Source organism: Mesoplodon mirus (assembly GCF_964341445.2).
Source record: "Mesoplodon mirus genome assembly, chromosome: 15".
Taxonomy (NCBI): Eukaryota; Metazoa; Chordata; class Mammalia; order Artiodactyla; family Ziphiidae; genus Mesoplodon; species Mesoplodon mirus.
In genome coordinates this window covers 25,747,272-25,774,659 of record NC_138991.1, presented here as the reverse complement: position 1 = coordinate 25,774,659, position 27,388 = coordinate 25,747,272, and the positions used below count along the sequence as shown (strand labels likewise).

The following is a 27,388-nucleotide window of genomic DNA, read 5'->3' as shown; positions in this document are numbered from 1 at the left end:
AAAAAAGCAAGGCAGAGGGAAGCTGCTTTCAGCACTACAGCGGGCCTCTCAAGGAGGTGACATTTAAGAGAACTTGAAGGTTTAAAAGAAGGCAGCCAGGCAAAAATCAAGAGCCTCCTAAGCAACACAGCATGTGCACAGTCCCTGACACTAGAACTAGGTCTGAGGGGCAAAAAGGAGGTCACCAAGACTAGAGGAAAGAGAATAAAAAGAGTACAGGGGACATGAGGTTGGAAAGGTAGCTGGGGAAGATCACAAAAGGCCATGGACACCCTGCATTTTATGCTGGCTCCAATGAGAAACCACTGCGGGGCTGAAGCAGATGAGTGAGTGATCTGATTTAGAAAGGACACACTGACTGCTATGGGGCAGAACGACTAGAGGAGGGCAAGAATGGAAACAGGAATACGAAGCCTCTGAAATTCTCAGGTACTGTTGGTGGGAGTGTAAACTGGTGCAACCATTTTGGCTATTTCTATTATACACACCCTGTTACACAGCAATTCCAAACCATATACCCTGTAGAAATGAATATATACTTGCACTAAAACACAGGGCATAGTCGTAGCAATTCTATTCATAATTGCTCCAAACTGGAAACAACCAAAATGGCCAATACATAAATTGTGGTATATTCATATAATATGGATAAATATAATCATGGATGAATTGCACAACATCCATGCATCAAAAATATACACTGTGGGCTTCCCTGGTGGCGCAGTGGTTGAGAGTCCACCTGCCGATGCAGGGGACACGGGTTCGTGCCCCAGTCCAGGAAGATCCCACATGCCGCGGAGCGGGTGGGCCCATGAGCCATGGCCGCTGAGCCTGCGCGTCTGGAGCCTGTGCCCCGCAACGGGAGAGGCCACAACAGTGAGAGGCCCGAGTACCGCAAAAAATATATATATATACACTGTATTAGAGCAATTATACTCCAATAAAGATGTTAAGAATATATATATATATATATATACACACACACTGTATGATTCAATTTTATATCAAAAACAAGGAAAACTGAACTATGGTATTAGAAGTTAGGATGCAGGGGAAAAGAGTAACTGGTAGGAACATGACAGGGGTTTGGGGAGTTCTGAAAATATTTTGTTTCTTAATTCAGGTGGTATTCACATGGGGAGGGTCACTTAGTGATGATTCATCAAATAGTACACTTGTGAGCAATTTTCTACATTTATGATATGCTTCAATAAATAATTCATTTTCAAAATATAGAAACAGAAAACCCGTGAGGAGGCTGCTCTGATCTCCCAACCAAGAAATGATGATGGCTTAGAGAAAGGAAAGAAACAGTCAGGTCCAAGATACGTTCCACAGGTAGAGCTGAAACAGATGAACTACTGATGGGGAGTATAGGAAAGTAAGTATCTAGGATGATTCCTATATTTTTGGTTTGAGCAACTGAGTGCTGCCACTTGCTGAGATGGAGGAGGTTTGAAAAGAAGAAAACTGCAGGAAAGTGGGAAGAATTCATTCTATTTTGGCCACATTAAGTTTAGGATGCAAGAAAGAACGGAGACAAACGCAAATCTGGAGAGGAAGTGAATGCATAGAAGCAAAAAGCACAAGGAGCAGCGTGACAGAAGACACAGACACTTCTTACACAGTCCCACATGAGCAGATAGCGTGGACAGGTGGAGATGTGAGTGAGCGGGTGGAAATGATGATGAGACAATGAGATTTCACCTGATTGTATCGATTTTCTCTATGAAATATGAGGCAAAGACATCAGCTGAGACTAGGATTTAGATAAGTCAGTGAAGATGTAGGGAGAATGAGAGTGGAAAAGTTACTTTACTGGGGAAATACAGTAGGATTAGGATTTCAGCGCCATTCATTTGAGTTTTATGGCATGAATGTGAACTGAGTGCAGTTGGTTTATGTGAAGAGACTGTTATTTGTCCCCCAGCAGTTCTCCTGTTCTTCCTCAGTAACTCCTCAGAACTCCCAATTTTTAACTGGGCACATCGTCATTCAGAAAGAAGACCACACTTCTCAGCTTCTTTGCAGCTTGGCGTGGTGTGTTACCATGGTGGAAATAGTATGTGCAACTCCTGCAAACTGTCCTAAAAGGAAGAGGCCAAGCCCTTCACCTTTCTTCTTCCTGCTTCCTACTAGCTAGGACATGGCTGCTGGAACAGCCATCTTGAATCATAAGGTAACCTTGAGAATGGAGGCCACACACAGCAGAGCAAAAGACAGAAGGAGCCTAGACCCTTGGTGATCATGGAGCCATCACAATCACCAGTCCTGGACCTTCTATATCTAGATTTTTATGACAAAGAGAACTCCTACCTTATTTAAGCCACCATATTTTGAGTTTTCAATCCCCATCATCTGACCTAATCTATGTAACAGAGATTAACTGTGTGCTCTTCCCCAACAATGTTCAGCTGCTAGGGTGCAGCTGCAGAGTAAGCAGATAACCACTTCCACCAAAGTTGGAGTTTAGCCAAATAAGCACCATAGAAGAAAGGGAGACAAGAAAATGAAATTTATGAGGAAATGGTTCTAGCACAGCCCGGGGACTCTAAGTGGAGAAAGATGAGAAAAGTGACAGAAAGATCCAACAGACCCCTGGTTCCACATCTTCTCCTTCATTCTGATCCTTTCACTAAATCTCATTTGTGGGGTTTATGTCACTTCGGAACAAAAAAAGAGTCCCAAGTATCACCTTTCTGTCTTTCTTGACAAATGGAATTTTTCCATTTTACAAAAGAATATCATACTAACATTACAACCCATACCACCAAACTCATCTTGCAAATAACCCTTATCTATAGTAGAAAGAGAATAGGAAGAGGTATGAAAAAGCAACTGAAAATCAAAGAAGCAAACATTCAGAAGACAGAAGAAAATAAGAGAGTGTCAAAAAGAAAGAATGAACAAGTAGAAAAGCCTATGAGAGACTGTTTCCAGATCAATCACGTTGTTGCCTAGTAGGAATTACTCCATTTAGGAAATCTCTAGGTAATGCTTAAAGTAAGACAATCCCCAGTCAGGACAAGGCCAGAAAGGAATGGGATCATCAAGTCCCCAACCTGAAAAATCATTGTTTCTGTTAGATGGACAGAACAGAAAAGTTCTGAGCACTGGTAAAATTTCCAGGCCAATCTACAGAAGTTACATGCCAGGGGAATGAGCCTCCCTCAGCTGCACACCATGAACCATGGCTCCCATGACTCCAGAGGGAGGTGACGAAGAGCAAGGACAGAAAGCAGAGGAGAGGGTAAGGCACTAAGGAACAGGGTGGAGGACATAACACTGAACAACATCAGCAGAAGCGTCACGCTCTCGCCACCTCTCTTGCAGATGCTTCAAAGCTCAGTGTTGGAAAAGTGGTCTTACTCCTGCCCACCTCATCAGTAAGTGTCCTGCCAGTCTCTGGCTCTGGGGCAAAGTGGACATGAGGAAAAAAAGGAAGATGGCAGTAGCAGACCTGTGGTAGTGCAGGAAGCAAAAGAAGAAGGAAGAAACTCATGAAGGAGGGAAGAAAGGAGGAATATCCTCAGTGAAATGGGGAGAGGGAGAAAGGGAAAATCCCACAGCCATTCAACTAGACCTGTTAGTCCAGGGAAGGCATGCAGGAAACTGGAGCACATGTAAGTTAGGGATGCCTGGAGCATCAGAGACCTTGAAGGGCATGCTGATCTCTGACAGAGAGAACTATCAACTCACTTAAAATCACTTACACTTCCTGGCCTCTCTGCAGCAGGAAACTGCTTGCCACTATGTATTCCAACCTCACCAAATTCCCAGAAAGAACCCTTTCAGGGCAGGAGAGAAGAAAAACAGAAAGCCTAGTTTGGAGCAGTCTAAAATTCAATTAAAGTGCCCTTCCATTGGTCAGGTTGAGAAGAGATTTTTATTTTACTAAAGAATTTCTCCAGAAAAAAATTTCATTCCCCCAAATTATCCAATCCAATACCCACTTCACAGTGCAAGTCAACAGTGCAAAAGGATACCTTACCTTCACTAGCACATAGTCCCCAGGCTGGGCTTGGACCCTGAGACCAGAGTTAGTGACATCCTCCATCTCTACATCAGGAAAGATCACCTTAAGGTTTCCATCATTCCGGCCATACAGGTCAGTAGCAGAGCGTTTACTGAGCTGCAAAAGAACAGAGGAGAGGTTATGAGTCTGTCACAGTCATCAGTTCTTGGTCTGTTTCAGATCCCCAGGGGTCTGACCCATAGAGCATTTCTTTTTTTTTTTTTTTAATTATTTAGTTATTTATTTTTGGCTGCATTGGGTCTTTGCTGCTACGCGTGGGCTTTCTCTCGTTGCGGCAAGTGGGGGCTACTCTTCGTTGCAGTGGGCTTCTCATTGTGGTGGCTTCTCTTGCTGCAGAGCACGGGCTCTAGGCACACGGGGCTTCCGTAGTTGTGGCTCGCGGGCTCTAGAGTGCAGGCTCAGTAGTTGTGGTACATGGGCTTAGCTGCTCTGCAGCATGTGCGATCTTCCCAGACCAGGGCTCGAACCCATGTCCCCTGCATTGGCAGGCAGATTCTTAACCACTGTGCCACCAGGAAAGTCCCCACAGAGCATTTCTTAACCAAGGAATCACAAGACTAAGTGCTTTACTGCGGCTTCACCAACAAGGGCAGTAAATAGCACACAACAGAAGCTCAATAAAATTTTCTGACAATGTAATATATGATTCAATCAACAAATCTTTGATTACAAAATTACCTTTCGCGGGAATGGACCTCCAACAGGCCTGATGCCAAGGACACAGGGGTGATACACTTGGCAAAAGGACTCTCACTTCACAGAGTCTCATAGTAATCACTCAGGAATGTTCTGGGGTTGTCTGGCCTGGGTTACTTGTCCCAGTGAACAGGCAGACTAGAAGCCAGAGTCTCCATCACAACATGCAAAAGACTGGGCCAGCAGAATACTAAAACCAGTATGATGGTATTAATTTCCAGAACATACCCAAGTCTTTCTCTTCCAATCATGATGAATTGACAAAAAACAAATTTATCCTCAGGCCTTAAATAACCAGGAAACTGGACAAAATATATGAGACACCTATTTTCAGATATTGGACAACAGATTTGCCAAACTATGATTCCCAAGAGAAGGAAAACAAATGGGGTGACCCCTTCAATCACCCCTGCATTCTACCAGAAGACATGTGCCAGACCAAAGAATGCAAAGCAGGGAGGAAGAGCTCAAGGCAGAGCATGGTGGCTCTCTCTGAATTGAGGAAAGTTGGATCAAAGTCCAGGGAGCCTGCAATAGCTGGAAATTGTGGAGCAAGTTCGAGAGAGGAGGGAGCTAAGCAGAAAAAGAGCTGTAGAAATGTGCACAGCGGCCCCCTGAGTCTTTGCTGAATAATAATAAATCCCTGTGTGGAGCAAAAATCCACGATGTCAGACAAAGAAAGTAACCTGGGAACTGCCAGCTGGTTAGCTCCCAGATATCACAAAGGGCTAGGAATCATCTGACCTACCACCAAATAGTCCTCACTGATTCCTTGGGACATGCAGTAATGACTCTAGAAGAGCCATAAGTAGTACTAAGGCAAAATTATCCCTAGAATAAAAAAACTTTTCTAGCAAAGATCAAAAACAAGACTTGATGGCCATTCTGACCGGTGTGACGTGTGGAATCTAGAAAAATGGTACAGATGAACCTATCTGCAGGGCAGGAACAGAGAGGCAGACATAGAGAATGGACATGTGGACACGGGGGGAAGGGGAGGGTGAGATGAACTGGGAGATTAGGATTGATATATACACTACAATGTGTAAAATAGATAGCTAGTGGGAACCTGCTGTATAGCACAGGGAGCTCAGCTCAGTGCTCTGTGATGACCTAGATGGGTGGGATAGGGGTGGGTGGTAGGAGAGAAGTCCCAGAGGGAGAGGATATATGTATACATATAGCTGATCCACTTCATTGAACAACAGAAACTAACAACATTGTAAAGCAACTATACTCCAATTTAAAAAAAAAAAAAAACCTTGAAAGGATCAAACAAAACTACAAACTACAAGTAACAAAACTGCTTATCAGAACAAAGCCCAACACAAAAACCAGACACTCAAAGATAATGTCTGACAACATAATGTGCAACATCCAATCAAAAATCACTAGATATGCCCAGAAGCAGAAAAATGTGACTCATAATCAAGAGAAAAGTCAGTCAATAGGGGCTTCCCTGGTGGCACAGTGGTTGAGAGTCCATCTGCCAACGCAGGGGACACGGGTTCGTGCCCCGGTCCGGGAAGATCCCACGTGCCACGGAGCAGCTAGGCCCGTGAGCCATGGCCACTGAGCCTGCGCGTCTGGAGCCTGTGCTCCGCAACGGGAGAGGCCACAACAGTGAGAGGCCCGTGTACCACACACACACACACACAAAAAAGTCAGTCAATAGAAACAGACCTAGAAATGATAGCAGTGATGGAATTATCACAAAGATATTAAGCCAGCTATTATAATTACGCTCAAATACTAAGTTTCAAAAGAAAACAAGAACACAGAAGAGAAGCAGAAGATATTTTTAAAAAAACAAATGTAACTTACAGAGATGAAAAATATATGATCTAAAATTTTTAATTCAATACATAATAGCAAATGAGACACTGCCAAAGAAAAGAATAATGAACCTGAAGACAGAAAAATAGAAACTATTTAAAATGAAGCACAGATATAAAAAAGAGAAAAAAAACTGAACAGCCTCAGTGTCCTATGACACAGTATCACGTGGTTGGACATACAGGTGACTGGAGAAGGAGAGAAGATACGGGGGGCAGGCGACGGGTGGCAGGAAGGAGGAGTACAGAAAAAATATCTGAAGAATAGTAAATGAAATTTTTCCAAATTTGATGAAAATTATAAACTCACAAACTAAGTAGCCTCAACATATCCCAAACAAAACACAAAGAAAACCATGCCGGGTTTCCCTGGTGGTGCAGTGGTTGAGAATCTGCCTGCCAATGCAGGGGACACGGGTTCGAGCCCTGGTCTGGGAAGATCCCACATGCCGCGGAGCAACTAGCCCCGTGAGCCACAATTACTGAGCCTGCGCGTCTGGAGCCTATGCTCCACAACAAGAGAGGCCGCGATAGTGAGAGGCCCGCGCACCGCGATGAGGAGTGGACCCCACTTGCCGCAACTAGAGAAAGCCCTCGCACAGAAACCAAGACCCAACACAGCCATAAATAAATAAATAAAAATTAAAAAAAAAAAAAAAAGAAAACCATGCCAAGACACATCAAATTTCTAAAAAGTGATAAAATGACAACTAACACAACATGTAATACTAAACTAAATCTTTTTCTTATAAATGACAGTTCTGAGACAAGTGGAGAATTTAAATGGGGGTCTAAGGACTGGATGGTAGTAATCGAACAAGCTTAATTTTCTCATTCTGATGGTTGTACTACAGTTATATAGGAGAATGCTCCTGTTTTCACAAAATACACACTGCAGTATTTGGGGAATTGGGGGCATCAGGGCAACTTACTCTCAAAAGCTTCAAAGAAAAAAGTTCTTTGTACTATACTGCTACTTTTCCACAAGTTTGCAATTGTTTTACAATAAATTTTTTAAAAGAGAGAGTGTTCATGTTCCGTGAGTTGAACAAACCAACTATAAAAGAACATTTATAAGACAAAGAGGGAAATTGGAACATCAACTACATATTTGATAATATTAAGAAACTACTGTCAATTATTTCAAATATGATAGTCACATTATGTCTATTTTAGAAAAGAGTCATCTTTTAGAGACATATACTGAAATAATTACTGACAAAATAATATATGTCTTGTACTTGCTTCAAAACAACTCAGTGGGGGCAGTAGAGATGAAACAAGATCAGCCATGATTAACACTGTATTAACAAATTGCTGAGGCTGGTTAATGGGTACGTGGGCATTCACTATATTCTCTATACCTATTTTTTTTTTTTAGATTCTCCATAATTTGAAAAGGTGGGGGCGTACTTATAGGCTACAGAATGAGACAGATATGGGTCAAATTCTGGCTCTGCCACACTAGCTGTGTGACCTTGGGGAAGTTATTCCTACTTCTCTGAGTCTCCTTTCTTCATCTACAAAAGTGAGGTAATAACAGCACTACCCCCAAGGACTGTGGTGCGACTCAATGTGCTGATGACTGTAAAGTACAGCTTCTGGCACATAGTAAATGCTCAGTATACAGACGTTATCATCTTCTCTGACACTGAATACAGCAAGCCTGTGTTTTAAGCTGGCCATGGGACATCCCTGGTGGTCCAGTGCTCAAGACTCCACACTTCCACTGCAAGGGGCACGGGTTCGATCCCTGGTTGGGGAACTAAGATCCCACATGCCGCCCAGCACAGCCAAAATAAATAGATAAATAAATGAACTGGCCATGACTGGAGGAAAGAAAGTCTTCCTAAGAAAAAGTGAAGACTCCAATGCTGACCTTGAAAAATTCATTTATTCTCTAGCCCCAGGTGAGTACTGGCTTATGCTGGATGTATTTAAAAAAAAAAAAAAACAACCCTTGTTTTGGTTCATTTAATTACCATGGGCTCTCTGTGGAGTTGATGAAGTGTTGGACAAAAATTAGTAACCTTTGAGTACTTATTCATTCAATCAAAAGACAGGTACACTATTCTGTACCAGACCCTGTGTGAGGAGAGCTGGGCACACAATAAGACCTAATTCCTACTGGATAAAATGTGGATTGCTAATAGACATGTTCATGTACAGGTCTCCAGAATCACAGTGACACCCTAAATAACAAAGCATTTATCGAGGCAAACACTTTTGAGGTATTTCACCAGCTCAGCATCACCAACCATCAGCAGCTACTAGACCAGACCACAGGAAGATTCCTAACCCAAGCTGAGGTGATCGGACTCCCTCTCCTGGAAATCTGAATTGGAGCTGAAAGACACAACTTTGGTCTGTGAAAAACTGGAACTACACCATGAAACACAGGAACTATAGGGCTGCTGTACTCTACCACACAGATCAAGAATCAGGAAAAGCTGGTCTGAGGAGGAGAGAAGAAAGTCTGAGCCTCAAGGGCTTCCCAGACTGGGTACAGTCCCTTCCAGACACCTGGCAGTATTCTTGCCTTTGGGCTCCACAAAACACTCCTGAAGTCTTATACAACACAGAATTATTTTTGGCTTAGACTGAATGGCTTGAACAAGTTTCCCACTGTTACTCACTACCAGAGAGTCCTAACAAACACAAATACCAAGCAATTGCTGATTTTGACACTGCCATATCCTAAGGCATGGAGCAGGACTCTCCTTTCTCAAACCTGGACTTGTGAGGAGTCACACAAAGAGCCCTATCTCTCTCTTTCCTCTCCTCTTCAATAGCCGAAGCATGCAGCTTCACAGAAGGTTAGGTTCCCTAACTCACCCCTTATCCCATCTGTTTAGTGCTCTAAATGATGACTAGGTTCCCAAGCTTGACCACAAAAGACTACAGAACCCCAAACTTCCAAAACGCACTACATTTCTAAGAAAGTGTGATTTTTAAAAGGACTGAAAACAAACAATAAAATTGCTTCTAAAAATACACATATAATAGTGTTTCCAAAAAGGTGGAGCAGAAATACTTTTCACTAATCCTTTCACTAAATACAAAAATATCCTTCAGGAATGAAGAAGAAATCAAAACACTCTAAGATGAAGGAAAACAAAGAGAATGTGCTGCCAGAGTGTCTAAAGGGAGTTCTCTAAGCAAAAAGTAAACAAAAAAGAAGGAACCCTGGAACAACAGGAAGAAAGAAAAACAGACATGATAACTTGCAAAGAAAATCCCAAGCAACCTACCCAAAAAACTTCTAGAACTATTGAGTTAAGCAAGATCAGAGGATACAAGATAGAAATACAAAAACCAATTATTTCTACATACTAACAGTGAACATATGGACACCCAAAATAAAAATATAGTTGCAATTACAATAGCTAAAAAAATATGGATGTAAATCTAAGAAAACATGTACAGGATCTATATGCAGAAAACTGCTAAAAGAAATCAAAGATCTAAATAAAGGGAGATATACTGTGCTCTAAAAAACAAAACAAAACAAATATATATATATACACACATGCATACACACATAGCCTCACCCCCTCCACCAGCACCAGCTGGGTACAACCCACAAAGGTCTTGTTGGCTTTTGTTGCTTCTTCTCGGAAGACAGTGATAAGTTCCTCCAAACGTCTTAATTTTACCTCCTCCGGGATATCATCCTTCAGCCTGTGATATGCCCGTGTCTTCTATTAAAAAAAAAAAAAAGAGATGGAGGTCACCACGGACTTGTAGAATCCGTTCTTCAGGCACGGAGGCAGACATGCTCATCCAATTTGCAATTTACAGACACATGTATAGGAACTCAAGCCACACCACAAGGGTTCTCTAACTCTTGGGGCTTCTAAGAGAAAAAGGTAACTATGCAGTGGAGACACGTTTTTGCAAGGGTTAAATTCTAAATTTAGCACATGAAAATCACAGACTCAAAATTGTTCTTGAGGGCTTCCCTGGTGGCGCAGTGGTTGAGAGTCTGCCTGCTGATGCAGGGGACACGGGTTCGTGCCCTGGTCCGGGAAGATCCCATATGCCGCGGAGCGGCTGGGCGCGTGAGTCATGGCCACTGAGCCTGCGTGTCCGGAGCCTGTGCTCCGCGACAGGAAAGACCACAGCAGTGAGGGGCCCGTGTACCGCAAAAAAAATAAATAAAAATTGTTCTTGATATATTTATAGAACACAGACACTAAATAATTCATATACCAGGTTACTCAGCAGCAGTGTTTATAAAGACACAAGATACAAAGCATAGTAAATGTTTATCAATAGGGAACCCGTAGGGCCTTCCCTGGTGGTGCAGTGGATAAGACTCTGTGCTCCCAATGCAGGGGGCCCAGGTTCGATCCCTGGTTGGGGAACTAGATCCCACATGCATGCCGCAACTAAGAGTCCGCATGGTGCACCTAAGAAGTCCGCATGCTGCAACTAAAAGATCCCACATGCCACAACTAAAGATCCCAGGTGCCACAACTAAGACCCGGTGCAGCCAAATAAATAAGTAAATAATTTTTTTTAATTTATTAAAAAAAATAGGTAACCAGTAAAACAAATTATGGTTTATCTACACAATGGAATATTACACAGTTGTGACAAAGAATAAGATTTGATACAGATATGACTGCTCTCCAAAATATACTCTGAACAGAAATAAGCAAGGCACAGATCAACATGTATAATAACTTTGATGTAGAAAGTATACATATAAATATATTTATAAATACATGAAATGTCTCTGGAAGGTTAAAGAAGAGTTGCTAAGAGCAGTTGCCTTCAGGGAAGGAACTGAAAAACTAGGCAACCCAGGAAGAAAAAACAACTCCTTTGCACTGCATACTATTTTGACCTTTTGAATTTTATACCACACTCAGGTTTTACCCAGTCAAGAAGAAAAAGAAAATGTATCCTTGAAAAGCTTTTAAATCATCCAAAATCATAGTGTACATACATGTTTATGTATATAAATATACACACACACACACGTTTATATATATCTTTAGGTACACAAGTTCATAATGGAGTTGGAGAACCACTGAGCCAGACAAAAGTGGAAGTCTATACACCAAAGTCTGGACATTCAAACCAATCTGCCTTTAAGAGAACTACCATATCCAGAGGGAAATGAAGAATGGGTAGAGAATTCTAAAACAGAATTCTCTTACAGGGTTTACTCTATTCTGTCTTATTATTAACAACTAACCTTTACTGTGCACTTAGCTATTATAAAACACTATTTTAAGTGCTTTATATATATTATCTTAATCCTCAAAATAACCTGATGAGGTTGGTATTAATGTTATCCCTTTTCACAGATGAAGAAAGCAAAAACTTTTCCCAAGGTCACACATTATTAAATGGGAAAGGCACAATGTGAGTGCTTGTTCTCATCCACTATGCTACTTGATTAAGCCTCTAGGACCTTAACCCTAATCTAGGAATTAGACTCCAAAGTAAACACTCATATTCAATGCCCATAGGATATGCTTCCACCTCACACTGAAAACTCACTTCCCAACTCTAGCATTAAAAAGAATTTCTCGGGCCTCCCTGGTGGCGCAGTGGTTGAGAGTCCGCCTGCTGATGCAGGGGATACGGGTTCGTGCCCCGGTCTGGGAGGATCCCATATGCCGCGGAGCGGCTGGGCCCGTGAGCCATGGCCGCTGGGCCTGCGCATCCGGAGCCTGTGCTCCGCAACGGGAGAGGCCACAACAGTGAGAGGCCCGCATACAGCAAAAAGAAAAAAAAAAAAAAAAGAATTTCTCTTGGGCTTCCCTGGTGGTGCAGTGATTAAGAATCTGCCTGCCAATCCAAGGGACACAGGTTCAAGCCCTGGCCTGGGAAGATCCCACATGCTGCGGAGCAACTAAGCCCGTGTGCCACAACTACTGAGCCTGAGCTCTAGAGCCCGCGAGCCACAACTACTGAGCCCACATGCCACAACTACTGAAGCCTGCGCGCCTAGAGCCCGTGCTCTGCAACAAGGTTAGCTACCGCAATGAGAAGCCCGCTCACCACAACAAAGAGCAGCCCCCGCTCACCACAACGAGAAAGCTCACGCACAGCAACAAAGACCCAACACAGCCAAAAATAAATAAATAAATTTATTTAAAAAAAATTTCTCTTGCATATTTGTGATGTCCACAGAGATGAAGCGAATTGGAACCCAACAACTCTTCTGATGCTTCATCCCTGAAACAATTCTATAAGAGACGTCAATATACACATTGGCCCACTTACACTGTCTACAGAATACTAGGTAGTGGGCTTTAAAAGATGTGAATTAGCTTGGTTGATGACAGCTGAGTGACAGTGATGGTTCAATCATTCATCAGATAGCTTTTCCCTGGCCACAGAGACCCCTCAGCCTCCAGCCCAAACACACGGCAAGCTGCCCTTGAGGTGACTGTGGGGATGAGAAGTGACCCATGCAAATTCATCCCTACTATCAAGAAAATGGCAGACAACCAGAACTATCCCCTCTCTGCAGGAAATATGCATTACTCTTCCTTTTCTTTCTCATCTCCTTCTGCTTTGCTTTCCTGGGAATCTGTGTTATAGGAGAAACTCTAAAGTAGACATCAGTGGGTTCACTTGGCTGAGAAAAATGGAAATTAAAAATGGCTGAGGATGGCTAGGAGGGCAACAAGGAGCCTCTATAAAACAAATCACATCTGTTGGCCAAAAAAGAAGTTCTGCATATTAAAAGATTTTCGGTTTCTTTTAAAGAGAATAGTGCCCCTCCCTCCACTTTCAAATTCTGAACAACCTAAACATAATTTTAAATATTCTAATGAAGAGGAATATTAGCACAATTGTTTTTCATCTCAAATTGCTGAACTGTATAAAAAGGTAGACACGTTTATTAGAAAAAATAAAGAAATGAATGGTAAGATCCTTGTGGTTTCTCAAGGACAGCCTCGCTGCCACTTTCTTTTCTTCCCAGCTGTCCACAATCGACCAGAAACTGGTCGGGAATGATGTCAGTCTCAGCATAGAAGTAGCTCCTCCTCCAGCCCAGGGCTCACCTGTCTCATGCTATAGGCAAAGAGGAAGCCCATGTTGTACTGAACTTCCTGAAGCAAAGACACTGTCTGGAGGTGATCTTCCTCCGTCTCACCACAAAAGCCAGCAATGAAATCGCTGCTGAGGCTCACACCTGTGACACACAACAAAAGACAGCATGTCACTGCTGCTTACCTTTAAGAGAAGCCTTTGGTACCTGTGGATTACAGAGGGAAGGATAGAGACTGTAAGGCCTTCCCTGGAGCTAGCCAACCCGTGTGCAAGTAAAACAGAACAGTTATTATAGAGCAAGGAGGTAAAGGCCTGCTCATCAACAAGGTTCCCATGCCAGAGCCTGGCTTCTCAGTCTACATTCCCCTCAGTGCTAGAAAAGGTATTTTTCACTTCAAATATTGGATTTAGGGACACAGTAGGAGTCCATATTTTCAAATTTGTCCTGCTTTAACTTTTTTTTAATTTAATTTTTATTTTATATTGGGGTATATTTGATTTACAATGTTGTGTTAGTTTCAGGTGTACAGCAAAGTGATTCAGTTTTACATATACATATATCCATTCTTTTTCAGAGTCTTTTCCCATATATTTAGGTTATTACAGAATATTGAGTAGAGTTCCCTGTGCTATACAGTAGGTCCTTGTTGATTATCTATTTTATTAATTCCACTTATAATTGGCATCATATGTTATTTGTCTTTGTCTGACTTACTGAACTTAGTATGGTAAACTCTTGGTCCAGCCACACTGCTGCAAATGGCATTATTTTGTTCTTTTTTATGGCTGAGTAATATTCCATTCCATATATGTACCACACCTTCTTTATCCATTCCTGTTGATGGACATTTAGGTTGCTTCCATGTCTTGGATACTGTAAATAATGCTGCAATGAACACTGGGGTGCATGCATCTTTTCAAATTATGGTTTTCTTGGGATATATGCCCAGGAGTAAGATTGCTGGATCATATGGAAGCTCTATGTATAGTTTTTTAAGGAGCATCCATACTGGTTGTACCAATATGGAGGTTGTCTCCATAGTGGCTGTCTCCATATGGTTGTCTCCATAGTGGCTGTACCAATTTACATTATCATCAACAGTGTAGGAGGGTTCCCTTTTCTCCACACTCTCTCCAGCATTTATTGTTGGAAAATTTTTTGATGATGGCCATTCTGACCGGTGTAAGGTGATACCTTATCGTAGTTTTGATTTGCATTTCTCTGATAATTAGCAATGTTGAGCAGCTTTTCATGTGCTCTTTGGCCATCTGTATGTCTTCTATGGAGAAATGTCTATTTAAGTCTTCTGCCCATTTTTTGATTGGGCTGTTTGTTTGATACTAAGCTGCATGAGCTGTTTGCCTATCTTGGAGATTAATTCCTTGTCGGTCGCTTCATTTGCAAATATTTTCTCCCATTCCGTGGCTTGTCTTTTTGTTTACGGTTTCCTTTGCTGTACAAAAGCTTTTAAGTTGAATTAGCTCCCATTTGTTTACTTTTGATTTTATCCCCATTAATTTAGGAAGTGGATCCAAAAAAGATATTGCTGCAGGAATTCCCTGGTGGTCCAGTGGTTAGGACTTGGTGCTTTCACTGCCATGGCCTGGTTTCAATCCTTGGTTGGGGAACTAAGACCTCTCAAGCCATGTGGCACGGCCAAAAAAAAATACTGCTGCCATTTATGTCAAAGAGTGTCCTGCCTACGTTTTCCTCTAAGAGTTTTATAGTATCCAGTCTTACATTTAGGTCTTTAATCCATTTTGAGTGTATTTTTGTGTATGGTGTTAGAGAATGTTCTAATTTCATTCTTTTACATGTAGCTGTCCAGTTTTCCCAGCACCACTTATTGAAGAGAATGTCTTTTCTCCATTGTATATTCTTACCTCCTTTGTCACAGATTGACCATAGATGTGTGGGTTTATTTCTGGGCTTTCTATCCTGTTCCAATGATCTATATTTCTGTTTTTGTGCCAGCACCATACTGTTTTGATGACTGTAAGTTTGTAGCATAGTCTGAAGTCAGGGAGCTTGATTCCTCCAGCTCCGTTTTTCTTTCTCAGGATTGCGTTGGCTAATCGGCATCTTTTATGTTTCAATATAAATTTTAAATTTTAAATTATAAATTATTAAATTATAAATTTAAATTATAAATTTTAAAATTGCTTGTTCTAGTTCTGTGAAAAACGCCATTGGTAATTTGATAGGGATTGCACTGAATCTGTAGATTGCCTTGGGTAGTATAATCATTTTGACAATATTGATTCTTCCAATCCAAGAACATGGTATATCTTTCCATCTGTTTGTGTCATCTTCAATTTCTTTCATCTTTTTTTTTTTTTGTGGTACACGGGCCTCTCACTGTTGTGGCCTCTCCTGTTGTGGAGCACAGGCTCCGGACGCGCAGGCTCAGCGGCCATGGCTCACGGGCCCAGCCGCTCCGCGGCATGTGGGATCTTCCCGGACCGGGGCACGAACCCGTGTCCCCTGCATCGGCAGGCGGACTCTCAACCACTGCGCCACCAGGGAAGCCCCAATTTCTTTGATCTTATAGTTTCTTAACTTTCATCTTATAGTGTCTTACAGTATATAAGTACTTTATACTTATAGTACTTAAAGTGCTTATAGTACTTTTCAGAGTGCAGGTCTTTTGCCCCTTAGGTAGGTTTATTCCTAGGTATTTTATTCTTTTTGATGCAGTGGTAAATGGGATTGTTTAATTTCTCTTTCTGATCTCTTCTTAGTGTATAAAAATGCAACAGATTTCTGTACATTAATTTTGTACCCAGCAACTTTACCACATTCATTGATGAGCTCTAGTAGTTTTCTGGTAGCATCTTTAGGATTTTCTATGTATAGCATCATGTCATCTGCAAACAGTGACAGTTTTACTTCTTCTTTTCCAATCTGGATTCCTTTTATTTCTTTTTCTTCTCTGATTGCCATGGCTAGGACTTCCAAAACTGTATTGAATAAGTGTCTTGTTCCTGATCTCAGAGGAAATGCTTTCAGCTTTTCACCCTTAAGTATGATGTTAGCTGTGGGTTTGTCATATATAGCCTTTATTATGTTGTTAGGTTCCCTCTATGCCCACTTTCTGGAGTTTTTATCACAAATGGGTGTAGAATTTTGTCAAAAGCTTTTTCTGCATCTACTGAGATGATCACATGGTTTTTACTCTTCAGTTTCTTAATGTGGTATATCACACTGATTGATTTGTGGATATTGAAAAAAAATCCTTACATCCCTGGGATAAATCCCACTTGATCATGGTATACGATCCTTTCAATGTACTGTTGGATTCGGTTTGCTAGTATTTTGTTGAGGATTTTTGCGTCTATGTTCATCAATGATATTGGCCTGTAATTTTCTTTTTGTGGTATCTTTGGTTTTGGAATCAGGGTGATGGTGGCCTCACAGAATGAGTTTGGGAGTGTTCCTTCCTCTGGAAATTTTTGGAATAGTTTCAGAAGGGTAAGAAGGATAAGTGTTAACTCTTCTCTAAATGTTTGACAGAATTTGCCTGTGAAGCCAGCTGGTCCTGGATTTTTGTTTGTTGGAAGTTTAGGGGGTGGGTTTGTCTGTCTGTCTATCTATTTATTTATTGCTGCATTGGGTCTTCGTTGTTGTGTGCAGGCTTTCTCCAGTTGTGGCAAGCAGGGGTTACTCTTGGTTGCAGTGTGTGGGCTTCTCATTGCAGTGCCCTCTCCTGTTGTGGAGCACAGGCTCTAGGCATGTGGGCTTCAGCAGTTGTGGCACATGGGCTCAGCAGTTGTGGCCTGCGGGCTCTAGAGCACAGGCTCAGTAAATGTGGCACACGGGCTTAGTTGCTCCAGGGCATGTGGGATCTTCCCGGACCAGGGCTCAAACCCCCATCCCCTGCTTTGGTATGCGGATTCTTAACCACTGTGCCACCAGGGAAGTCCCTTGTTGGAAGTTTTTAAATCACAGTTTCAATTTCAGTACTTGCAATTGGTCTGTTCATATTTTACTTCTTCCTGGTTCAGACTTGGAAGATTGTATCTTTCTAAGAACTCATCCATTTCTTCTAGGTTGTCCATTCTATTGGCATATAGTTGCTTGTAGTAGTCTCTTATGATCCTTTGTATTTCTGTGGTATCAGTTGTAACTTCTTCAGTTTCATTTTTTTTGGCTGTGCCACATGGCATATGGAATCTTAGGGATCTTAGTTCCCCAACCAGGAACAAACCCGTGCCCCCTGCAGTGGAATCAAGGAGTCCTAACCACTGGATTGCCAGGGAATTCCCTCATTTCTAATTTTATTGATTTGAGCCCTTTCCCTTATATTCTTATATATAAGCCAAAGGTTTATCAATTTTGTTTATCTTTTCAAAGAACCAGGTTTAGTTTATCTTTTCTGTTGTTTTCTTCGTCTCTATTTCATTTATTTCTGCTCTAATCTTTAAGATTTCTTTCCTTCTACTAACTATGGGTTTTGTTTGTTCTCCTTTCTCTAGTTGCTTCTGGTATAAGGTTAGATGGTTTGAGATTTTTCTTGTCTCCTGAGGTAAGATTATATTGCTATAAACTTCCCTCTTAGGGACTTCCCTGGTTCCACAGTGGTTAGGACTCTGCACTCCCAATGCAGGGGGCCCGGGTTCAATCCCTGGTCAGGGAACTAGATCCCACACACATGTTGTGGCCGCAACTAAGAGCTCGCATGCCACAACTAAGGAGCCCGCGTGCTGCAACTAAGGAGGCAGCGAACCGCAACTAAGGAGCTCACCTGCTGCAACTAAGCCCCAGCACAACCAAATAAAAATAAATAAATAATTTTTAAATAAATAAATAAATAAATAAATAAACTTCCCTCTTAGAACTGCTTTTGCTGTGTCCCAAAAGTTTTGGATCGTCATGTTTTCATTTTCATTTGTATCTAGTAATTTTTTGATTTCCTCTTTGATTTCTTCGGCAATCCATTTTTTAGCCTCGATGTGTTTGTGTTTTTTACAGTTTTTTTCTTGTAGTTGATTTCTAATCTCACAATGTTGTGGCTAGAAAAGATGCTTGATATGACTTCAGTTTTCTTAAATTTACCATGGTTTGTGTGACCCAGCATGCGATCTATCATGCAGAATGTCTCAGTACCTCATCCAAACATATACTTTTGAAGTTAAACACAATGTTCCAACACACTTTATTTAATTATTCCAACAATCCAATAAGGTGAGTACTATTAACTCCATGTTACAGATGAGGAAACTGCAGCCCAGAGAACCTCCACACTATCCTGCCCCATCCAAATGAAAGTATTGGTACAGAACACAAGTTACAATAATTAGAAATTTGTAAAACAATGTAGACATTATCAACAAATCTAAACTACAAGACTTACAGAGTAATTTTATTTGGAGAAAGGGAAAAGAGAAAGGGGAGTAAGGGTTATGATAACAAGAAAGGAATTACCTCTAAGTACACATTTTTAAAGCTATCAATTGCTCCCAAATCAGAAGTAATTTAGACTATAACTTTGCCAGCTAATGAGCAGGAACACAGTTTCTCTCATATGTTCAGAAACACAAAGACTATAGAAAAGGAATCTCTTTAGTACCTGAGGCCACAAGCTAATCCACACCTCTGAGTATATCTAGCAAGACCAAGATATTAAAAAATTAGAAAGAAGAGAAAGAGAGAAATGAAGAGGAGCAAAAGAAGTGAGAAAGGTGACACAATGTACTATCACAGGTGTTGCCTATATCTGACCAAGAAGACTGGGGTCACTGGTAGAGTAATGTGCTCAGCAAAATATGTTTCTTAAATGTACCTGGGATAGACTCTCTGATATGATGAATTAATTCCACATAAGCTTCTCTTGAATAGCTGCAATAAAGAAAAAAAAGAAAAAGCTTAGACGAACCAATCTTCTTTAAATGAATGCTATAAGAAGATAACACTATGAGCTAATCACATGTAATTACTTCTCATTCACATAGGATAGTACAAGAGTAAGTATCCAGAAGAGTCCTTTTGATTCAAATCCTGTACTATAACCTAATCCAGAGCCTATAAAATTTTAATTCAAGAACACAAATTACTCTAAATAGATGTTTTAACTAAGAAATGAAGACAAATTAACATTTAATATCTCTAAAACTCTTTGCCAATGTGGAATACAAGGAAATTACTAGTTCCATACAGCTTGCCATTTGTCACATGCTCCTTTCAGTCTTATCTTTGCTATACTTACTATTCCCAAAGTGAGTGAGCACATGGAGCTATATTTAAATTCTAAGACCTAAAAAACTTTAATGTTAAAAGCTAAAGGATTAAAATCTCAGTGTGCCACACAGTAGGTGCTTAATAAAACACATGCTAAACAAATGAAATGAGTGATCTAGTCCTCAGTCTATACTTACAGAATGGACAGAAGCAAGTTATAATGTCCATGGGTTTACTCATGTAATAAATATTTAGTGAGTAGCTACTGTGTGCCACACACTACACTAGGTTCTTAGACACTGCTTGGTCCTTAAGGAAACATGGAAAGGTATGGGATGCCCGCCCCCCGGCCCAAGCAAGTCTGACCCCCTCCGCATGGCCTCCAATACACGGCTGCTTCCACTCTGGGCTGGTAGGTGGATCTGTTTACAGATATTGTCCCTCTCGTGAATCAGCTGCAGAACCTGATCAAATAGAACACATTAAAGGTCATCAAAGTCTCACCAAAGAATCTTGCAGAAAGGAATACCATCCCCAACTGTTTTTCCACCAAGGTTAATTTTTGAGAATTAAGAGGCTGACTAAACCAAACACATAAATTACCGAAAATCTTTACTTTTGCTCAACCCATGTTCTGTCTGTCCCAGACATTTCACCTGATGGCATCTCTGCTTTCAAAGAGTGAAGAAAGTAAGCAGAGGTCAGATTCAAGCCATGGGGCTATACAGGGGTAGTGCCAACATAGACCAGAAAGGAAAAACAGCATTTGTTTCATCCAGCTTACCAACTAATTAGCCACTTTAAAAGATATCATCAAGAAACTAAAACTAGGAGAAAATACCTGAAAAAAATATACTGACAAATGATTTGTATCAAGAGTACATAAAGAGGCTTCCCTGGTGGCACAGTGGTTGAGAGTCTGCCTGCCGATGCAGGGGACATGGGTTCATGCCCCGGTCCGGGAAGATCCCACATGCTGCGGAGCGGCTGGGCCCGTGAGCCATGGCCGCTAAGCCTGCGCGTCCGGAGCCTGTGCTCCGCAACGGGAGAGGCCACAGCAGTGAGAGGCCCACGTACCGCAAAAAAAAAAAAAAAAAGAATACATAAAGAACTTTCACAACTCAATATGACAAATAACACAGAGGGGAAAAAGTAGGGGTGGGGCCAAAAGACAGACATTTCACCAACACAAAAAACCTTCCAAAGAAAGGTTTCACACGTGAACTACATACTACATGCCAAGCACATTGCCGAGTACGTTCCACCCGTTATATCTATTTCTCAATAACCCAAAGCAGGAAGTGATTATTAACCATTTTACAAACAAAGATGACAAGTTGAAAAGGTCAGCCCTACTGGTAAAGCAGTGGAAGAGCCAGGACTGAACTCAGCTCTGAGGCCAAAGTCTAGACTGTTTCACACTGCATCACACTGCCCCCCAACCTGTCCTTCCCACAACATCCTGTAATAAAACCTCTCTCCGCACAGCCCTCATGGTCCCACTGGTGGTCTTAATATCAGTCCTTTACCTGCCACCCCCTTGGGAGACTTCAAATCTTTCCAAAGGATGGGTAGATTCAGAGGGCAATATAGTAATACACCACAGGATCCCCTGATCCTCTGAGGACGGATGCCTCTGCCGCATGCTACTGGCTGCAGCCTTTGGCATGCTTTAGGATACTGATGTCAGTTCGACACACTAAACTCTCAATACTCACCTCATCAGGAAAGTCCTTGGGGTGGGGAGAGGTGAAACGAATCCTCATTTCAGGATCTATTCTGGAGACCTGATCCAGAAGGTAAGCAAAACGAAGGCCCCCTTGCTTGGCTTTATAGTTGGTGGAAAAGCCACGGCTAAGGTTGGTGGACACTGCATTGTTGAACTGGACCTCTGAATTGTCCCGAAAACTATTAACATTCTGACCAAGGAGTGTTACTTCTTTCAGCCCCTGAAAAAGGGAAAATAAATACACTGGAAGCAATTTTAAAACATGCTTGGCAGCTTCATACCAAATCCCTCACTAAAATTAGCTAAACCTACCAAGAGCCATCCATAAATGTACTCTGTCTTTAACCCAATAATTTCATGCTTGGGCATCTTGTCTGAAGAAATGAACTTCAGAATAAAACCTTATGTAAAAAATCTTCAAAGCATTTTTTAGAATAGCAAAAAAGCTGGATTCAAGCCCCATGTTCAATAATAATGGTTAATTTATAACACCAAAATCAAATTATGACACCATTCCGTCCACTGAATGCTATATAACCATCACCTATGAAGTATTCTTGCCAAAAACATTTAGTCTAAATCCCATCAAGCTTTTACACCTGACTTCCAGTTTACCAGAATTCAGGGGAATTTTTTTTTTTTTTTTTTTTTGTGTGTGTGTGTGTGATACGCGGGCCTCTCACTGTTGTGGCCTCTCCCGCTGCGGAGCACAGGCTCCGGACACGCAGGCTCAGCGGCCATGGCTCACGGGCCCAGCCGCTCCGCGGCATGTGGGATCTTCCCAGACTGGGGCATGAACCCGTGTCCCCTGCATCAGCAGGCGGACTCTCAACCACTGCGCCACCAGGGAAGCCCCAGGGGAATATTTTAAATGACAACATGAGAAAGCAATCAGACAAACCCAGACATGTCTAATGCATCATTTAAGACACACAACAAAAAAGTGAAAGGACTGTTTTAGATTAAGAGAGTTTGAAGAAATATTATAATACAATCAAACAAAACTGTACAAATCTTGATGGGATCTTGGTTTGAAAACAGAACAGTAATAAGATATTTTTGGATAAATTAATAAATTTTGAATAGGGGCTGCATGTTAGAGAATATTAGTTAATTGTTAAATTTCCTACAAATGATAAGGTATTATGGTTATGAAGGGGAAAATTCTTTATTCTGAGAAGACACATACTGACGGATGCAGGGCAAAGTGGCCCGATGACTACCACTTACTTTCAAATGGTTCAGAAAAAATGTATTTATGTATCTACAGAGATAGGCAGATAAAGGACATATGACAAAATGTTAATAATCATGTTTATTAGACTAGTCTTTCAACCTGTCTGTTTGAAAATCTGCATTGTAAAAGTTCAGAAAGAAGAAGAATAATGGTTTCTATAAAGACTATTGTTTATAATTTTATTTTGACATAACTTCAAACTTACAGAAAAATTGCAATGGTATAAAAAACTCCCAGGACTTCCCTGGTGGTCCAGTGGTTAAGAATCTGCCTTCCAATGCTAGGGAAGCAGGTTCGATCCCTGGTCAGGGAATTAAGATCCCACATGCTGTGGGGCAACTAAGCCCACACTGCAACTACTGAGCTCGCGCACTCTGGAGCCCACGCACCACAACTGGAAAGCCCGCGTGCCATAACTACTGAGCCCAAGTGCTCTGGAGCACGTGCGCCACAACTAGAAAGAAACCCGTGCACCGCAACAAAGAGCCCATGAGCCACAATGAAAAGATTCCACATGCCACATCTAAGACCCAACACAGCCAAATAAATAAATAAAAATTTTTTTAATTAAAAAAAAAACAACTCCCATATACTATTTGCCCAGATTCAATAACTGTTAACATTGTGCCCTATTTCTTTATTATTCACATTCACACCTCATGTATATACTTTCTCTCTCTACACACACACGCAAGCACAAATTTTTCTAAGTCTTCTGAGAATAAGTTGCAAACATCATACTCTTTTACTTCTAAATATTTCAGCATATAAGAATATTTTCTTATATAATAGTAGTCACAGGACAATTATCAAAATCAGAAATATTGATATTATCTAAGCCACATTCCATAAGCCAAATTTTCACCAACTGTCCATACTATGTCCTTCATAACTTTTTTCTTAATCTTTATCAACGGCATGTCTAGAAATTTATCTTATGGATATAACTATTAAGATGGACAAAGATTAATGCATAGAGATGTACTTCTACAAAGCACTGTTTTAACAGAGGAAGAACTGAAAGCAATTTGAAAGCTGCTGTCCTACAAGTAAATCATAGTGCATCCATACCAAGGAAGGCCACACAACTACAAAAATAAATTAAAAGCTGTTAATGACATGAGAAAATGTTCACACTATTACAGACAGGATACAAACTTGCTTAGGCAATGACATCACAATCACATTAAAATAAGTAATTTTTTTTTTTTTTTTTTGCAGTACGCGGGCCTCTCACTGTTGTGGCCTCTCCCGTTGCGGAGCACGGGCTCCGGACGCGCAGGCTCAGCGGCCACGGCTCACGGGCCCAGCCACTCCGTGGCATGTGGGATCTTCCCGGACCGGGGCACAAACCCATGTCCCCTGCATCGGCAGGCGGACTCTCAACCACTGCGCCACCGGGGAAGCCCCATATGTAATTTTTTTTAAACATTTCTTTCCCCTGATTAGAATCCCACTTCAGGACCATGCAATGCATTTAACTATCAAAACCCGAATCTCCATAAAGACTATTTTTTACAAGTTGTGACATAATGTTAGCTTAAAAAACAGGATATACTAAATGCAACATGGATCCTGGATTGGATCCAGAAAGAAGACATTAGTGGGGAAACTGGCAAAATCAGAATAAAGTCTGAAGTTAGTTAACAATAATATACCAATGCTAATCTTTTAGTTGTAAGAAATGTACCAAAGTTAAGTGAGATGTTAACATTAGAGGTAACTATCTTTGCAACTTTTCTTACAGAAAAGTTTGAAGTTATTCCAAACCAGAAAATTTTTTTAAAAGATAGTAAGATATAAAACTAAGTAAAACACACACATATAAAGAGATGTAATGACCAAATGAAAAGAGTTATGGAACAATTGGGAAAATTTGAATAGGAGTGGACTAAAATGAAAAGATATTTAGCATTTTTTGTTAATCCTATTAGAGGAATTAATGGTATTGAAAATATCCTTATTTTTTTTTAGGGATGCACAATTACTTAAGGGTGAAATGTCATGCTGTACTCTGAGATACTTAACAACAACAAAATAAAGTAAATATAGCAAAATGTAACAATTATTAAGTTTCAGGGACTTCCCGGGCAGTACAGTGGGTGGGACTCCACGCTTCCACTGCAGGGGACACAGGTTTGATCCCTGGTCAGGGAACTAAGATCCCACATGCTGCGGGGCAACTAAGCCCACGCGCCGCAACAAAAGATCCTGCATGCCACAACAAAGATCCCGAGTGCCACAACTAAGACCCGATGCAGCCAAATTAATTAATTAATTTCAAAAAACACACACACAATGCAGAATCTTAATTTTTCATAAGTCAATGCCTTTGAATTCACTAAGATTCACTTTAATGTTATTAAGTTCCTTCTTTTATAAGCAAATACCCTAGAAAAGTTAGGGGGTTTTTGTCATCACCTCAGTCTATTTAAACAGACCATCTCCATCCCAAAGGAGTGAGTTTTGGTACTGTTGGGGAGCTGGAAGGGGAGAGGAAGGAGACCACTTTGGACCACTTTGGATAGCACTGGGTGAGGTAAGGTACGAAGAATACTCACAGTGCCTGTGAGCAGCCAGAGACCAAATCAGGGAACTGAGAATCTGGGGACAGGAAAAGAGAAGACAGCGTGCCAGAGTGCACAAACAAAGGCAAACTGTTGACTTAGAACTGGAGCAGGGGCTAGCCTCCCATGGTTCCTAAGCCAAGCAAGTAAGAAAACACAAAGACTCAAGTGGAAGAAAAGCTCTGTATTCCCACCTACTGTCCTCTTTTGCAGGGCTGGAATATTAGGGTCTAGGGTTAGGGAGAGACCTCAAGGGCTGAGGGACCAGCTCCCAATAGGAGGAAGGCAGGAGGTATCTCCCCTCTGGCCTCTGATCTGATTCACTACCCTCACCTAACCTCTGTCCCTCAACCAGTGAGCAGGCTCAGTGATAAAATGAACAAGAGATTTGGGAATAGCCTAGAATACAAAGACAGACTAATAAATCATTCTCTGAAAACTTACTAAGTGCCAGTAACAAATGTCCTTCCAGTAACAGTCCTTCCAATAACCTAGCAAAGAAGGTATCTACCCTCTTTTCATAGATGGGGAAACTGTGTTTTGAAGAAGATAGTTAAGTGACCTATGCCAGGGCATCAAGCCAGAGAATGGTGGAGCCAGAATTCACAATCATCTGATTCATGCTCTCTCCATTCTACTGTGCTGCCACCCAAGCGAACCTCTCAGTGCATCTGCCTATAATTCCTGGGCAGCAAACCCAAGATGTACACCCAGGTATTTCCTTCTGGCCAGGTATGGTTCTAAACTTGTACAGCTCAGAGACAGCACAGGCTGCAAAACTAGAAAGGTTGTCCTCATCCTCCCACAAACACGCTCACAGTAAGAAGGGCTGGAGAATTTTTCACCTGCTCAGAAAGCTTCCTCACTTCCTCTAGAATGGAGGCAACAGGCCGACTCCTCTCCCGGCCACGTGTGAAAGGAACAATGCAGTAGCTGCACATGTTGTCACAGCCTCGCATGATAGACCTGGGGAGGAAAGCACCAGAACTTAGTAACAGGAGCAGGATGGCCTGGTCCAACCCAAGGAGCAGCTCCCTTGGCATTATCCTTTGGCTCTGAATTCTCTTGGCAACAGGCTCACACTGGACCAATCGGAGATCTAAGAAGCAATAAAGCAGACATTTTTTATCTTTAAAAACTATTATGGGGGGCTTCCCTGGTGGCGCAGTGGTTGAGAGTCCACCTGCCAATGCATGGGTTCGTGCCTCGGTCTGGGAGGATCCCACATGCTGTGGAGCGGCTGGGCCCGTGAGCCATGGCCGCTGAGCCTGAGCATCTGGAGCCTGTGCTCCACAACGGAAGAGGCCACAACAGTGAGAGGTCCGCGTACCACAAAAAAAAAAAAAAAACTATTATGGGGAGTTCCCTGGTGGCCTTGTGGTCTGGATTCCAGGCTTTCACTGCCGTGGCCTGGGTTCAATCCCTGGTCAGGGAAATGAGATCCCACAAGTTGCACAACACGACCAAAAAAAAAAAAAATTATTATGTGTTAATCACAGGATATAAACCAAACTGTAATTGGTGGATGCAGTGGTTACCCTAAGGGACTGCACTGGTGAAGGAACGGGTTGCAGACGTACCACACTTGGACTTTCTACTGTTTATATTTACATATTTTTGAACTCTTTAAATCTAGACCCAAAAAATAAATATTATAAAGAATATATTAGGAATGGAGACCTTGGATTTAAAACACAAGGTTCTGCATCTCTCACTCATTCCTGATCCAAATGCTAAGTATCTAAGTTACATCACCCTCTTTCATTGCACATGTATATGAAAGCCTAAATTTATCTTAAGGAAATAATGATGGATAGATGTATAGTAAAGACGTTCACTGAAGGACTGTTAAATAAATGTTAGCTATTAATTTTTATAAAGCATTCCAACAACAGAGTATTGGATAGCCATTAAAATGAGAGGTTGGCAAACTTTTTCCGTAAAAAAACAGAGAGTAAATATTTGAGGTTTTGCAGACTATACAGTAGAGACTCATCCTCCTCACAACTACTCAATTCTGATATTGTAGTGGCAAAAGCAGCCACAGACAATATATAAACAAATGGGTATGGCTGTATTACAATAAAACT

General features: G+C 41.4%; 1 protein-coding gene across 6 annotated transcripts in view; it reads right to left on the bottom strand.

Moving 5' to 3' along the window:
- CDK5RAP1 (CDK5RAP1 mitochondrial tRNA methylthiotransferase) overlaps positions 1-27,388 on the bottom strand; it is a 44,202-nt gene that overhangs the window by 951 nt on the left and 15,863 nt on the right. For 5 of the 6 annotated variants that reach the window (XM_082645407.1, XM_082645410.1, XM_082645408.1 and 2 more), the window contains 7 exons: positions 26,144-26,264; positions 21,484-21,714; positions 20,132-20,229; positions 19,371-19,426; positions 13,599-13,729; positions 10,119-10,268; positions 3,992-4,132 (listed from right to left, as the gene is read on the bottom strand). In XM_082645407.1, the coding sequence (XP_082501533.1) occupies positions 3,992-4,132; positions 10,119-10,268; positions 13,599-13,729; positions 19,371-19,426; positions 20,132-20,229; positions 21,484-21,714; positions 26,144-26,264 (928 nt within the window). The remainder of the gene's footprint in view (positions 1-3,991; positions 4,133-10,118; positions 10,269-13,598; positions 13,730-19,370; positions 19,427-20,131; positions 20,230-21,483; positions 21,715-26,143; positions 26,265-27,388) is intronic. The other variant, XM_082645411.1, reaches the window with a different exon arrangement.